General features: G+C 36.0%; 1 protein-coding gene across 1 annotated transcript in view; it reads right to left on the bottom strand.

Annotated features, from left to right (window-relative positions):
- Positions 1-2,155: 2,155 nt before the first annotated feature.
- Positions 2,156-13,002, bottom strand: part of LOC126966675 (uncharacterized) — a 42,120-nt gene continuing 31,273 nt past the window's right edge. The window contains exons 6-9 of the mRNA XM_050810817.1: positions 10,976-11,146; positions 8,362-8,532; positions 6,148-6,229; positions 2,156-3,506 (exon numbers count right to left, since the gene is read on the bottom strand). Coding sequence (XP_050666774.1) covers positions 3,298-3,506; positions 6,148-6,229; positions 8,362-8,532; positions 10,976-11,146 — 633 coding nt within the window. The 3' untranslated portion in view covers positions 2,156-3,297. The remainder of the gene's footprint in view (positions 3,507-6,147; positions 6,230-8,361; positions 8,533-10,975; positions 11,147-13,002) is intronic.

The following is a 13,002-nucleotide window of genomic DNA, read 5'->3' as shown; positions in this document are numbered from 1 at the left end:
TCCTAATAACCATTACATCATCCAAACGAGTGTTAATTAGTAATGAAATTCAGTACAACATTATACCATCCGTTTTCATAATAACACTCCTTTGGATGATATTATGGTTACTGGGACTGGTTTTTTTAATGTTGCAGTAAGCTGTATCAGAACCTTTTTTATATAGGATTCATATTATGGTTGTAGATAAAGTTTTGTATGCAACTGTTGATAATTAAGTATTTAAATACTCATGTGATACTATCATCAAACAAACCCACATTCGTGTTTTAAAACCCCTTATTACACAACAGTTGCATAAATAACTTTTGAATAGTAGTTACCTATTTAGGATGGGTCAGCTAGATCCAGCTAGGCCTATCCAGCTTCAAGTTCTTATTAAGTCCGGAATTTGAAATTGACTACCAGTGACGTTCCTTATGGTCTTAAGTGTTCTGTTAATACGATCTAAGAAAATCTCTTGATTCGCTTTGTGTGCACTCCTTTTTCGCAAAAATGAAGACTTGTGACTCCTTGATCAGTACTTCAGCACGCGGACGCCCCGATCTATTATGATCTTCGACTGAGAATCTTTTGGTATATCTACCAGTGGGAGGCTCCTTTGCACAGGATGCCGGCTAGATTATGGGCACCACAACAGCACCTTTTTCTGCCGTGAATCAGTAATGTGTATTTCGCATTTAGCATTATTGTATTTCGGTCTGAAGGGCACCGTAGCTACTGGACAAATGAGACTTAACATCTTATGTCTCAAGGTGACGAGCGCAATTGTGGTGATGCTAAGGATTTTTGCGTTTTTCAAGAATCCTGCGCGGCACAGTATTATAATGGGCAGGACGTATCAATATCAACCATCAGCTGAACGTCCTGCTCGTCTTCGTCCCTTATTGTCTTAAAATAATATTTAAAGACAATAAGGCAGACCGGCAGACTTCGTACTGCCTCAATCGATAAAAAAAAACATAAGCTTTTGTATAAAATAAACTTAAAACAAACAAAAGCAATCATTTTTTTAAGTGTTACCCGTGTTTTAAGGAAGTTTATTTTTTACCTTATCAGAAAGTTAGAAAGATATAAGAATTCTAATTAGTTATACATTTTAAACTATTATTTTGATTTGATTTCTGAACATCGCGACGGGGGACACGTCGGAGGAAAATCAAAATTGTTGTTTTTATTATTCTTTATATAAAAACGGGGATTTTCATGATTATTAAAACCTTTTAAACCTTCCCTGGACTTCCACAAATAATTCAAGACCAAAATTAGCCAAATCGGTCAAGCTGTTCTCGAGTTTTAGCGAGACTAACGAACAGCAATTCATTTTTATATATATATAGATAATCCGACATAAGAACATGCGACTGGTAATCACTGCCATTTTGTTTTCTTTAACACCCCATACTATTATTAGTAATTAAATTTAGCCTCGAAAAAAATATGTGAAGTGGCGGAAAAAGATGAAAGTTTCGAATAAACGCGTTCCAAACAATTCAATAAAATAAAGATTAAAAGTTTTAACAATGTTTATGGCCCAACTAGTTAAATACTGTACTCGTGAGAGACACACGACATTCATCAATTGGAGGCTCCTTTGCACCGGATCCCGGCTAGATTATGGGTACCACAACGGTTCCTATTTCTGCCGTGAAGCAGCAATGTGTAATCATTACTGTGTTTCAGTCTGAAGGGCGCCGTAGCTAGTGATATTTCTGGGCAAATATGTGACTTTTAACTAGACAACTTATGTCTCATGTGTGACGAGCGCACTTGTAGTGCCACTCAAAATTTTTGGGATTATCAATAATCCTGAGCGTTACATTGTAATGGGCAGGGCGTATCAATTATCATCAGCTGAACGTCCTGCTCGTCTCGGCCCTTAATTTCATAAAAAAATACTCATTAATATTATTTATAATTTACCAGTTTTAAAAACTTTCACCGTCACCCTCGCACGGTCCGCTGATAAACTGCTTCTAAAAAACCTGTCATTCTAAGCCGTCGCACAAGCCCTTAGGTATTTGTCCTCTTTCTCCAAAGGCTGAAGATAATACTCTGGGCAATAGTACTTAATCTTCTCTTTATATTTGCCTTTGATTGAAAAAGGGAAAGTCTATGAAAAAAGGTTATATTCAGCAAAAATAAAAACCACATAAACAATACACATAATATATTTGTACAAAATTTATATCATTCTTAACAAATAACACCTATACTTATTAAAACATATATACAAAATGTAGTATATTACATCTGTCATATAATAGTTATCGAACACCGAATGTTTTTCATAAAGGTTTTAAGGTTTAAGGCTGGGGACCGAGCCAACGGCCTTGAGAAATCGAGTGGAGCTACGTTACCACTCTCACACAAGATCGCCATAGTATTAATTCAGAATTAGGAGCATTTTTAATATGTTACCAAAATAATACAAATTTACAATTACAATTATTAATTACATATTATATTACATAATTAATTAAAATTTCTTTTATAAAACTAACCAAACTATGTCATGTTAAATAGTATTGGTAAACAGTTAATAATTTTTCATGCAATAAAAAACATACAGTTCAATTCAATTCAAAGTGTTATGATATTATGTACTAGCTTTTACCCGCGACTCCGTGCGCGTGTAATTGCAAATAATACACAATAAACTGCTGTGGTTAATATACATTTTTATTAGCTACCAACTATAGAATTTTCATCCCCAGGTCTAAATTTTAAGAGTGCTAGAACAATTAATATTTATTTATTTCTTATTAAGTGCCTTAATACAAAGTTTCATGGTGTTATCTTCGATGATGACGAACTTTTATACAAACTTCCATACCATATTTCAATCCCGCCAAGCCTTTTTTTCGCGATAAAAGATAGCCAATGTCCTTTCCCAAGCTCTTGTCTATCTCTGTACTAAACTTCATCAAAATCGATTTCTAATCAAGTGCCTTAATACAAAGTTTCATGGTGTTCTTGTTGGATATTCGATAATGACGAACTTACATACAAATTTCCACCCCGCCCTATTATTCGCGATAAAAGATAGCCTTACCCAAGCTCTTCTGTACAAAATCTCATCAAAATCAGTTATGTGGTTAAGGCGAGAAAGCGTAACAAACAAACTTACATTCACATTTATAATATTAGTAGGGATTACTTGACACAAGTTATATTGTGTGATGTTAATGAAGCGTCTGGGAGTGGTTAAAATTGCATAGAAAGATTCGATTTCATATTTAGTCAAGCTTGTGTAAAGCGCGTAAAAATAAATATTATATCTCTGCAGTCAAAGTCTCATGCATATATTTTCTTTAAGTCTTTTCTCAGAATCTTTCCGGTGTTGGTTTTTGGAATGTCATTCACAAATATAACTTCATCTATCTTCTTGAATGGAGCGACCTGATCGGCGACATAGTTCTGGATTTCCTCAGGGGACGTATTGAGGCCGTTCTTCTTTATGATGAAGGCCTTCGGTACCTCGCCGTAGAACGGATGAGGCACTCCTGAAATCGATAAAACAATTATTTTGGTTGTCAATGTGATAGTACTATCGACAAAATTGAATTGTGATCCGCGCCTATATAAATACATTGCCGTGCAAGCTGCTGCTTTTTTAGCTGATAAAAGTGTGAAGTAAGTAGAAAAGAAATCTGCAATCTGCAAGCTATTCGTGCTTGCTCCGCAAAAATCACAGGATTTACAAATACACATAATAATGTTAATTCTTAAATAATCTTACACAAAAGTGAACGATAAAAATTATTAATTTATTTCTAACGCACATTTGATAGTAAGTGCTTTTATCGCATATGGTATTTAAGGTAGATGATTTTTGTCTTTGACACTACTTTATTTCGACAAATATTTGAATAGTTTTATGACGTTGACGATAGTATGTCATAGTCTGGGTGTGTGTTCTAATGGCACGAGCGTGCGGGCGTTCAGACGCCTGCGGGTCCAACGCGGTTGAAGGTTGTGTCCTTAATGCGAATTTTCAAGGCACTAGCAATTTGTTGAAAACGCACTGTTCGTATGTATTGTAATAGTTCTAAAGGGTTTTTTTGTGGTTAGGAGACACGTATAGGAAGATACTTTATTTTTATTAGATTACATCGGTAGGTTTCATTACTTTATACTTAACAGTTACAATAATTATCTTAACATCTTAAATATTTGTGGTTGTACCCACCTCACCTGGCTTCCTATGCAAACAAGCCTCCAATTGTATAATTAGACTTCTAAAAACTAAATATTACTGTTACTAAATTTTAGGTAACTACGATGTATTTATATTATGTACTACGCCGTAGCTAGTGAAATTACTGAGCAAATGAGGCTTAACATCTTATGTCTCAAGGTGACGAGCGCAATTGTAGTGCCGCTCAGAATTTTTGGGTTTTTCGGGAATCCTGAGCGGCACTGCGTTGTATTGGGCATGGCGTATCAATTACCATCAGCTGAACGTCCTGCTCGTCTCGTCCCTCATTATCATAAAAATAAAATGTCTTAAAATTTCTATAAGATCAACACCACTGATGCAGATTAATCTCTAAGATATTCAGATTATTATTAGCACAGACATGGATCAAAATAGATGCCGCGAGTGTATGTACTTCGCGTGTCAAAAAGAGGAGCAATGATCTTCGTTTGACGCTTTTATTTTATTGTTGGAGTTTTTCTCCTTAAGAATCGATTTTCTTTTAAGGCGCCCGGTGTTGTTGTTGTGTGTGTGTGTGTGTGTGTGTGTGTGTGTGTGTGTGTGTGTGTGTGTGTGTGTGTGTGTGTGTGTGTGTGTGTGTGTGTATATACTTGTGTGTAGCCAGCATACACAGTATACTGCGTGATAGCTTACGCATGTAGTATATTATACCTATTAGGGTGTGACAAATGTAACTTCCTTGATGGACCTTTTAAAATTGGAATTTTGAGATCCGCTTTTAACAGGAGTTGTGTTTAAGTTTTAGCGTTAAGGGTATATTTGATTTTCATAGAATTTTTTAACAGGAGTTATGTTCGACCAAATTTTGAAATTCCAGCAAAAATGCCTTTTTTTATGGAATAGGAGGACAAACGAGCGTACGGGTCACCTGGTGTTAAGTGATCACCGCCGCCCACAATCTCTTGCAACACCAGAGGAATCACAGGAGCGTTGCCGGCCTTTAAGGAAGGTGTACGCGCTTTTTTTGAAGGTACCCATGTCGTATCGTCCCGGAAACACCGTAGAAGGAAGTTCACTCCACAGCTTTGTAGTACGTGGAAGAAAGCTCCTTGAAAACCGCACTGTGGAGGACCGCCACACATCCAGATGGTGGTGATGATATCCTAACTTGTGGCTTGTCGTGCGAAGGTGCAATGCCTAGTGCGAATTTCCATTAATGCGTTTATTTACCCTTACATATGATGTCGATCTTTTTTAATTAATACGCTTTTATTAGCTTCTGCTGTATGTCTGTCTGTAACCGACTCAATTGGACTTGATTTCGTTTGTCATGACATGTCATTGACACTCCAGTCGTGCGTCGGAGCTGACACACACACTTTTTTTATTATGATTTATAATACATTGCCGACTGTTAATGTACTGAAAACGTCAACTAATTTCATAATTAGTTTAGCCACTCACCTTATGGTGAGTGGCTAAACGTTAGGCTCGATGCTCTGGCATTTTTAACGACGTCACAGTAGGTACATAAAAAAAGGGGCACGCCTAGTTTTCATACAGACGGAGAGATTTGCGTTATCTACTTGGATCTATGTCTGTGATTATTAGAATGAGAAGCGACGCCATTTTTTCTAAGAACTTGGCTTCTTAGTTAAAATAAACACATCGCAAAGAAGTTCAAGACAGGAGTGATCAACTTACCTCAAGCTTACACCATCCTCGTACGTTTAAAGTAAGTATAAATACATATTAAAATTTTCACGCCTTAGATAGTTTAAACGCTTAGATAGACTGTGGCAGCTGTGAATACCTCAAAAAAATAGCGGCGAACTGTTAGTCTCTATTTTCAGCAACGCACGCTCACTTAAACAAAGTGACTAACGTATCAAGTAATAAACCTGGCCTCTTGTCACCTAACCCAGCGGCTCTATCTAGACGTATAAATTATCTAAGATTTCAGCAATTAAAGTTATTTATATTACCTATGACAGCTGCGTCTTGCACGGCAGGATGGGAACGAAGCAAACTTTCTAATTCCGCTGGAGCAACTTGCATACCCTTAACCTGAAATAATAGGATAACTTTTAAATTTATATTTTAACCCAAATTTCGACAGTGTGGGATATGCCATATGGGTTAACCCCTCTCGCGCTCTAACCAAGTCCATTAACTTTGATGAAAAAATAAATTCAGAAATAAGCAGAAGGGAAAAAATCACTTTAAATACTAAAAACGTATTAATAAAATAGTTACTCGCACAATCTTCTAGTAGTAGGAAAATTCTACAGAAATTTCTGTCCTAAAATAACAACGAAGTTTCTAATATGATACGACCATTTCCAGTCAGAGGTATACGCCAAAATAGAATGTGCGGAAACCATCCTAAATAAAGGCCGATGTAGGCAAGTGTATTTATATCCACACAGGTAGTCAGGCGGCTCTGTCCACTATAGACTCCAACAGAACAGTCTCAAAGCTTGTAGACAACTGCCGAACTATACTGAATACTCTGGGAGGAATAAACGTAGTTACACTTTGATAGGTTCCAGGACATGCAGGGATCGAAGGTAATGAGAATACGCCAACGAACAAGAATTGGTGCTAAACGCACTCAATTTGGCCCTGAAGCCTTCAGTGTTGTCCCAAGGAGTCTTGTTAAACCAACCCTTGATACATCATGTTCACAAGAGTGCAGTTAACTCTGAAACAACACTCCGGGTTTAACCCATTCCAAAACCTTAATCCTAGCCTTCAAAAAGAAGGCTTTAAGGCCTTAGGCACTAGGGCTAAGTAGAGAAAACTTACGCATTCTAACCATGACACTAACGGGGCACTGCAGATTAAACAAATACCTCTCAATCTTAGGTCTCAGAGATAGCAGAACGTGTAGATTCTGTAATAGAGCAGATGAAAACCCGTTACACATACTCTTTTTTTATGAAATGCGTAAACGTAGCATCTCTTTGGGAAGTCCAATTCTAAAACCACTTGAGATACGTCAGCCCAATGCATAAGATATAATAAGATTCATGTAAAGAATCAATCTTAGCAATGAGCTATAGTTAACAGTGGCTATCACAATAGATCACATTGGTCGCAGTGAAAACTGCACTGAAAGCTGCACTGAACTAACCAAAGCCACTTTACAAACCATAACCATGAGATGATACGACATTGGAACTTGCGCTTCGAAAAAAACGCGTACATCTTTGCGAGATAATATGGGCGGTGGTGATCACTTCACGTTCAGTGGTCACCGCAGTATATAGGCACTGGTGGTAAGAGAAGTGAGGGTGCTGGAGTAATTATTTCAGAGACAATCTTTAAGGTCCTTATTCCAGAGAGCATCTCAATACGTTCCTCGATCAAGAGTATTTTGTCACTATCTTCATAATTGTGTATAAAAATATAGAGAGATCTTAAATGTCAGGTTGACGTGCGCAATGTTCATCGAATAATATTTCACTTTGGGATGTTTTATTATGTGTTCCAACTCATTATAAAACATCCCAAAGCGAAATAATATCTTCTAAATTGTAACAATGTTTACAACTGCATTATGTTAGATTTATTTATTAACTGGTTGTTTGCTACTAAGTGTAATTTAAGTGTAAATTAAAATATTAAGTGTACTTAGTGGAACTGTTCAAGGTGACATCCTTGTGTCCATATTCAAATTTTTACTATATCTACTTTATGTTTGTAGGATTAAGGGATCTTAAGGATGTATCAGTATTCGTTTCCAAATAAATCAATAAATAGCTCAATGTCATTTGCTCACTGTTATTATCAAATAGCTGAACATCAATTACAACTGCCTATTTTCATCATTAGTACATTTTCCACACATTAGTACATTTTGAACTCTTTCGGCTGATATGAATGCATTGTAATAAACTTAATTTGTATCATTATTATAAATAATTCATTTTATTTTTAATGGAGTTTGGAGATTTTTGGCAACTCTTTTTTTAAGGATTTTTATATTGTTACGTTATACGTTACGCGTGTTAAGTACACACACACACACATCCTTTTTTATACACGTTACACGCTAAGTACAGACACACATACTTCATAACACACGTTACGCGTGTTAAGTACAGACACACACATACTTTTTTACATACGTTAAGTACAGACATAGACACATACTTTTTGAAATAAACAATTATAAATTTAGAGTTTGATATTACCTTGATTAGTTCCTTAATTCTATCAGTCACAAAGAGTCCCTGACCAGGCTTATAGTATCCTAAGTCACCAGTCTTGAAGAACCCATCTTCAGTCATACACTCCTGCGTCGCTGTCTCGTTCTTGTGATACCCTTTCATAACTGTTGGTGATTTGACCAACAGTTCCCCTTGCTGTCGAAAAATTGTTATTTACAATTTTATTATCAATATTGATTATATTCTAAATAGTAGTTTACTATATTTAATTATATTCATAATATTATCATTTGAATATAAATTATGCTAAAATTAAACTATATTATAATATCGATTTATCAAAACATAAATAAAATATAAAAGACAGCATTTACTATAAATATTCAAACACATTAAGGCGACACTAAATTATAGCGACCTTGAGCAAATTCAAATATTTTTATTCAAAATAGGATTTAAAATCACTTATTGAACGTCAAAAACTACCACCCATTTAAAAGAGACTGCCTCAGACCAGAGAAGAATGGGCGCAAGAAACTCAGCGGGCTTTTTTAATATAAAATATGGATTACAATATGATATCGTACAATAAACATTTATAATTAAAGAGCCTGAGGGTGTTCGCTTTATTCCCAGTCCGTGGGAGAGTCCTAGAAAATCGTTTATGCTATAATAATCTTTCCCACACAAACGTTTTTTAACAATTCTTTTAAATTTCGTAACACATTTTTTTTGTACATTTTCTGGGATCATATTGTAGAAGCATATACATCGCCCAACAAAAGACTTACTAACTCGACCCAACCGAGTAGTAGGCATAAAAAGTTTATGTTTGTTCCTCGTGTTAACATTATGAATGTGACAGTTTCTAGAAAATTCCTCAATGTACTTATGAACATACAGAACATTATCAAAAATGTATTGAGAAGCAACAGTCAAAATGTTAATGGTAATTAAATGGTAATTTAGCGGCCGCCTGCCCGCCATCTATGTAACAAAGTAGGAAACACAGCAAACGCCTGGACCAAATATATGTAGATGAAAACTGATCATACCACACGCGTGCAATAAAGATGGTATTTTTAAATAGCTCTAGAGTTTTAACTATAACCAACAACAAGCATTGGCAACCTACAAATAAGACTAAAGGGTATGTGTAACAGGATTAAGTAGTGTTCATAGCTCCAAAGGCTATATTTTTACCACAAAACTTGTCTTAACATCTTGTCCGTGATGCCTATTTGAATTGACAGAGGCATGTATGTGCCAGACCTCGGCTCATCATTCTTTTAAAACTGAAGAGATATGCATCACCAAGCGCTACTGCCAACCTTGGTGGAGATTTAGTAGACGATTCGATAAATACGTTAAAAGTACAACTTTGTTTAAGACCATAACATCTTTAAAATGGCGGTTAGCTAAGATGAGTAAAATATTACGACATATTCTAATTACAAATAGATTAGTGTCTATACGTGGAAATGTTTTTAAAATATATAAGTACCTACAAATGAGTGGCTTAGTTATCTCGAACTTCGATATAACTATTCATGTTATATAGAGCAATCAACTAAGTGTGAGTGATATGAACAAACCTTGAGTGCAACTCCAGATTCAACTCATAAAAATAAGTATTAACAACTCTGCATACAAATAGCGGTGCGGAATTCGAAACCCAGAAAATCCAAACAATTTTTTTTTGCTTTGAGCAGATTATAATTTATCAATACTTATTTAACGAATATTTGTTATATTTAACGAATATGTTATAGAGTTTTTTATATTGTTAGTTTGACGATGAATGTTAGTGAAAGAAATATGGCGGTTGCGAAGTGTCCTTAGCTAGAGAGAATTTATTTACAAGATAAAGCCCGCTGAGAAACATCGGAGTCTTAATAATTGGGTTACTCCTAAGGAACCCTAAAAACACAAACGTTGAGTGAAGAGACAGTTTTCGATATAATAATTCTCTAATGTACGGGGTGAGGTGAGCGAGGCTATTATAACCAAAAACTTATATTACCTTGCTTAAGGGCTCACATTCCACATAGACTGAATCAACATAGGCGTGGCTTGAATCTAATTTAACGTAAAATCTGCTTAGGTGTATTTTTTGAGTTGATTTTAAATTAATTATAATATTAGTAGTTAGATCTAACACAAGAGTACATAATGAAAAATAAGAGGCATTTCTGAAGGTAGTCGCCGCCCAAGAAATACCCCGTGTAATTTCATTTAAGACCTTATAAAATAGATTTTGATATTCGCAAAAACTGTAGGTATTTACGGTTTGAATAAATAAGACTTTTATTTTAAGAAAAGAAGAGGCGAGATGAGCAGGACGTTCAATTGATGGTAATTGATACGCCCATTACAATGCAGTGCCGCTCAGGATTCTTGAAAAACACAAAAATTCTGAGTGGCACTACAATTATTGCGCTCGTCACCTTGAGACATAGGAGTTAAGCCTCATTTGTCAGTAATTTCACTGGCTAAGGCGCCCTTCAGACCGAAACACAATAATGCTTACACATAACTGCTTCACGGCAGAAATAGAGGCCGTTGTGGTACCCAAAATCTGGTCGGCATCGTGTGCAAAGGAGCCTCCCACTGGTGATGAACAAGATCTTGTACTTACTTCTCCAAGGGGCAGATCATGACCGGTGACAGGGTCGATGAACTTCAGCTGAACGTTGGCCATCGGTTCCCCGCACGCCGAGTAGTCCAGAACCTTCGTTCCCACAAACGTGCTCGTGGCCAACGAACTGGTTTCAGTGGCGCCAAAACCTTGGTTGAACTCTAAATTAGTCTGGAAACAATTGGTTTCACTTTAACTTATAATAATTTCCCAGAGATGGCGCGGGCAACTTTGCCCGAGTAGAATCCGGCATGTTATTTTTTTGAAAACATACTAACTTGTCACAATACATCAGTGAAAACCTCATTTAAATCGGCTTATTTATTTCAGAGGCTAGCGAGCACATACGCGTATTTAATGTACAGACACGCCACGTTTAAAATACAAAAGACTGTTTGTCAACAATTAACAATGCTGGATTTTTCCTTCAATGCGTAATTTTTTTATAGTTATATTTTCTTTTTACTTTGAAATATTATATTTACAGTACCTAAAGCCCAAGCTCAAACCTGAATAAATACAATATTTAAAATGACAATAAAGACAAACTCACAAAGAAACATAATATTAAATCTGTGTAGTGCCCAGTAACAGCATACCTGACATAATTGCTCGTATTACTTTCTGGGCAAATAATTGTCACAAATTCTTAGTATTTTTGGATTGTCCAGTAGTTTTAGCCCAAGATAATCTTACAGTTTTATCGAAATTAGAGGAAATGCGCAGCGCCGTCTGTTTTTGAATTCAAATTCAAATTCAAATATTTTTATTCAAAATAGGATTTATAATCACTTATTGAACGTCAAAATCTACCACCCATTCAAAAGAGACTGCCTCAGACCTGAGAAGAATGGGCGCAAGAAACTCAGCGGGCTTTTTTTTTATATAAAATATGGATTACAATGTAATATCGTACAATAAACATTAATAATTAAAGAGCCTGAGGGTGTTCGCTTTAATCCGAGTCCATGGTGTCATTAAGAAAATCGTTTATGCTATAATAACCTTTCCCACACAAACGTTTTTTAACAATTCTTTTAAATTTCGTAACACATTTGTTTTGTACATTTTCTGGGATCATATTGTAGAAGCATATACATCGCCCAACAAAAGACTTACTAACTCGACCCAACCGAGTAGTAGGCATAACAAGTTTATGTTTGTTCCTCGTGTTAACATTATGAATGTCACAGTTTCTAGAAAATTCCTTAATGTGCTTATGAACATACAAAACATTATCAAAAATGTATTGAGAAGCAACAGTCAAAATGTTTATTTCTTTAAATTTTTCTCTTAATGATTCTTTAGGACCTAGGTTATAAATCGTGCAAATAACCCTCTTCTGCAGCACAAAGATAGTATTAATATCGGCCGCACTGCCCCATAACAATATACCATAGGACATAATACTATGAAAATAACTAAAGTATACTAATCTCGCCGTATCTATGTCAGTTAACCTTCTGATTTTCTTAACCGCATATGCTGCAGAACTAATAATTAGCAAATGACCTTGGTAAGACACGAAACTTGGTCCTTGACCGGGGGCTTCGCAGAGGGATTATGTTGTCAGTCGAAACTCGTCCACATCAGCGAAATCGGTGTGATGTAGTGTATAAAATATTTTAGTTGCAGCAGAACTTTTAGTCCAGTCTGTTAGGGCGAAAAGCGATGCAAAACCATCACTACATCTACTACTGATACTCACACTGCGTTACAGTTCAAATTATTCTTTTTTATGAAAATAAGGGACAAGACGAGCTGGATATTTAGCTGATGGTAATTGATACGCCTTGCTCATTACAATGCAGTGCAGCTCAGTATACTTGAAAAGAACAAAAAAGTACTACAAACGCGCTCGTCACCTTGAGACATAAGATGTTAAGTCTCATTTGCCCAGTTTCACTAGCTATGGCGCCCTTCAGACCGAAACACGGTAATGTTTACACATTACTGCTTCACGGTAGAAATACGCGCCGTTGTGGTACCCATAATCTAGCCGGCATCCTGTGCAAAGGAGCCTCCCA

Source organism: Leptidea sinapis, chromosome 11 (genome assembly GCF_905404315.1).
Source record: "Leptidea sinapis chromosome 11, ilLepSina1.1, whole genome shotgun sequence".
Classification (NCBI taxonomy): domain Eukaryota; kingdom Metazoa; phylum Arthropoda; class Insecta; order Lepidoptera; family Pieridae; genus Leptidea; species Leptidea sinapis.
The sequence above is the reverse complement of the archived record's forward strand: the minus strand, read 5'-3'. Positions and strand labels throughout refer to the sequence as shown.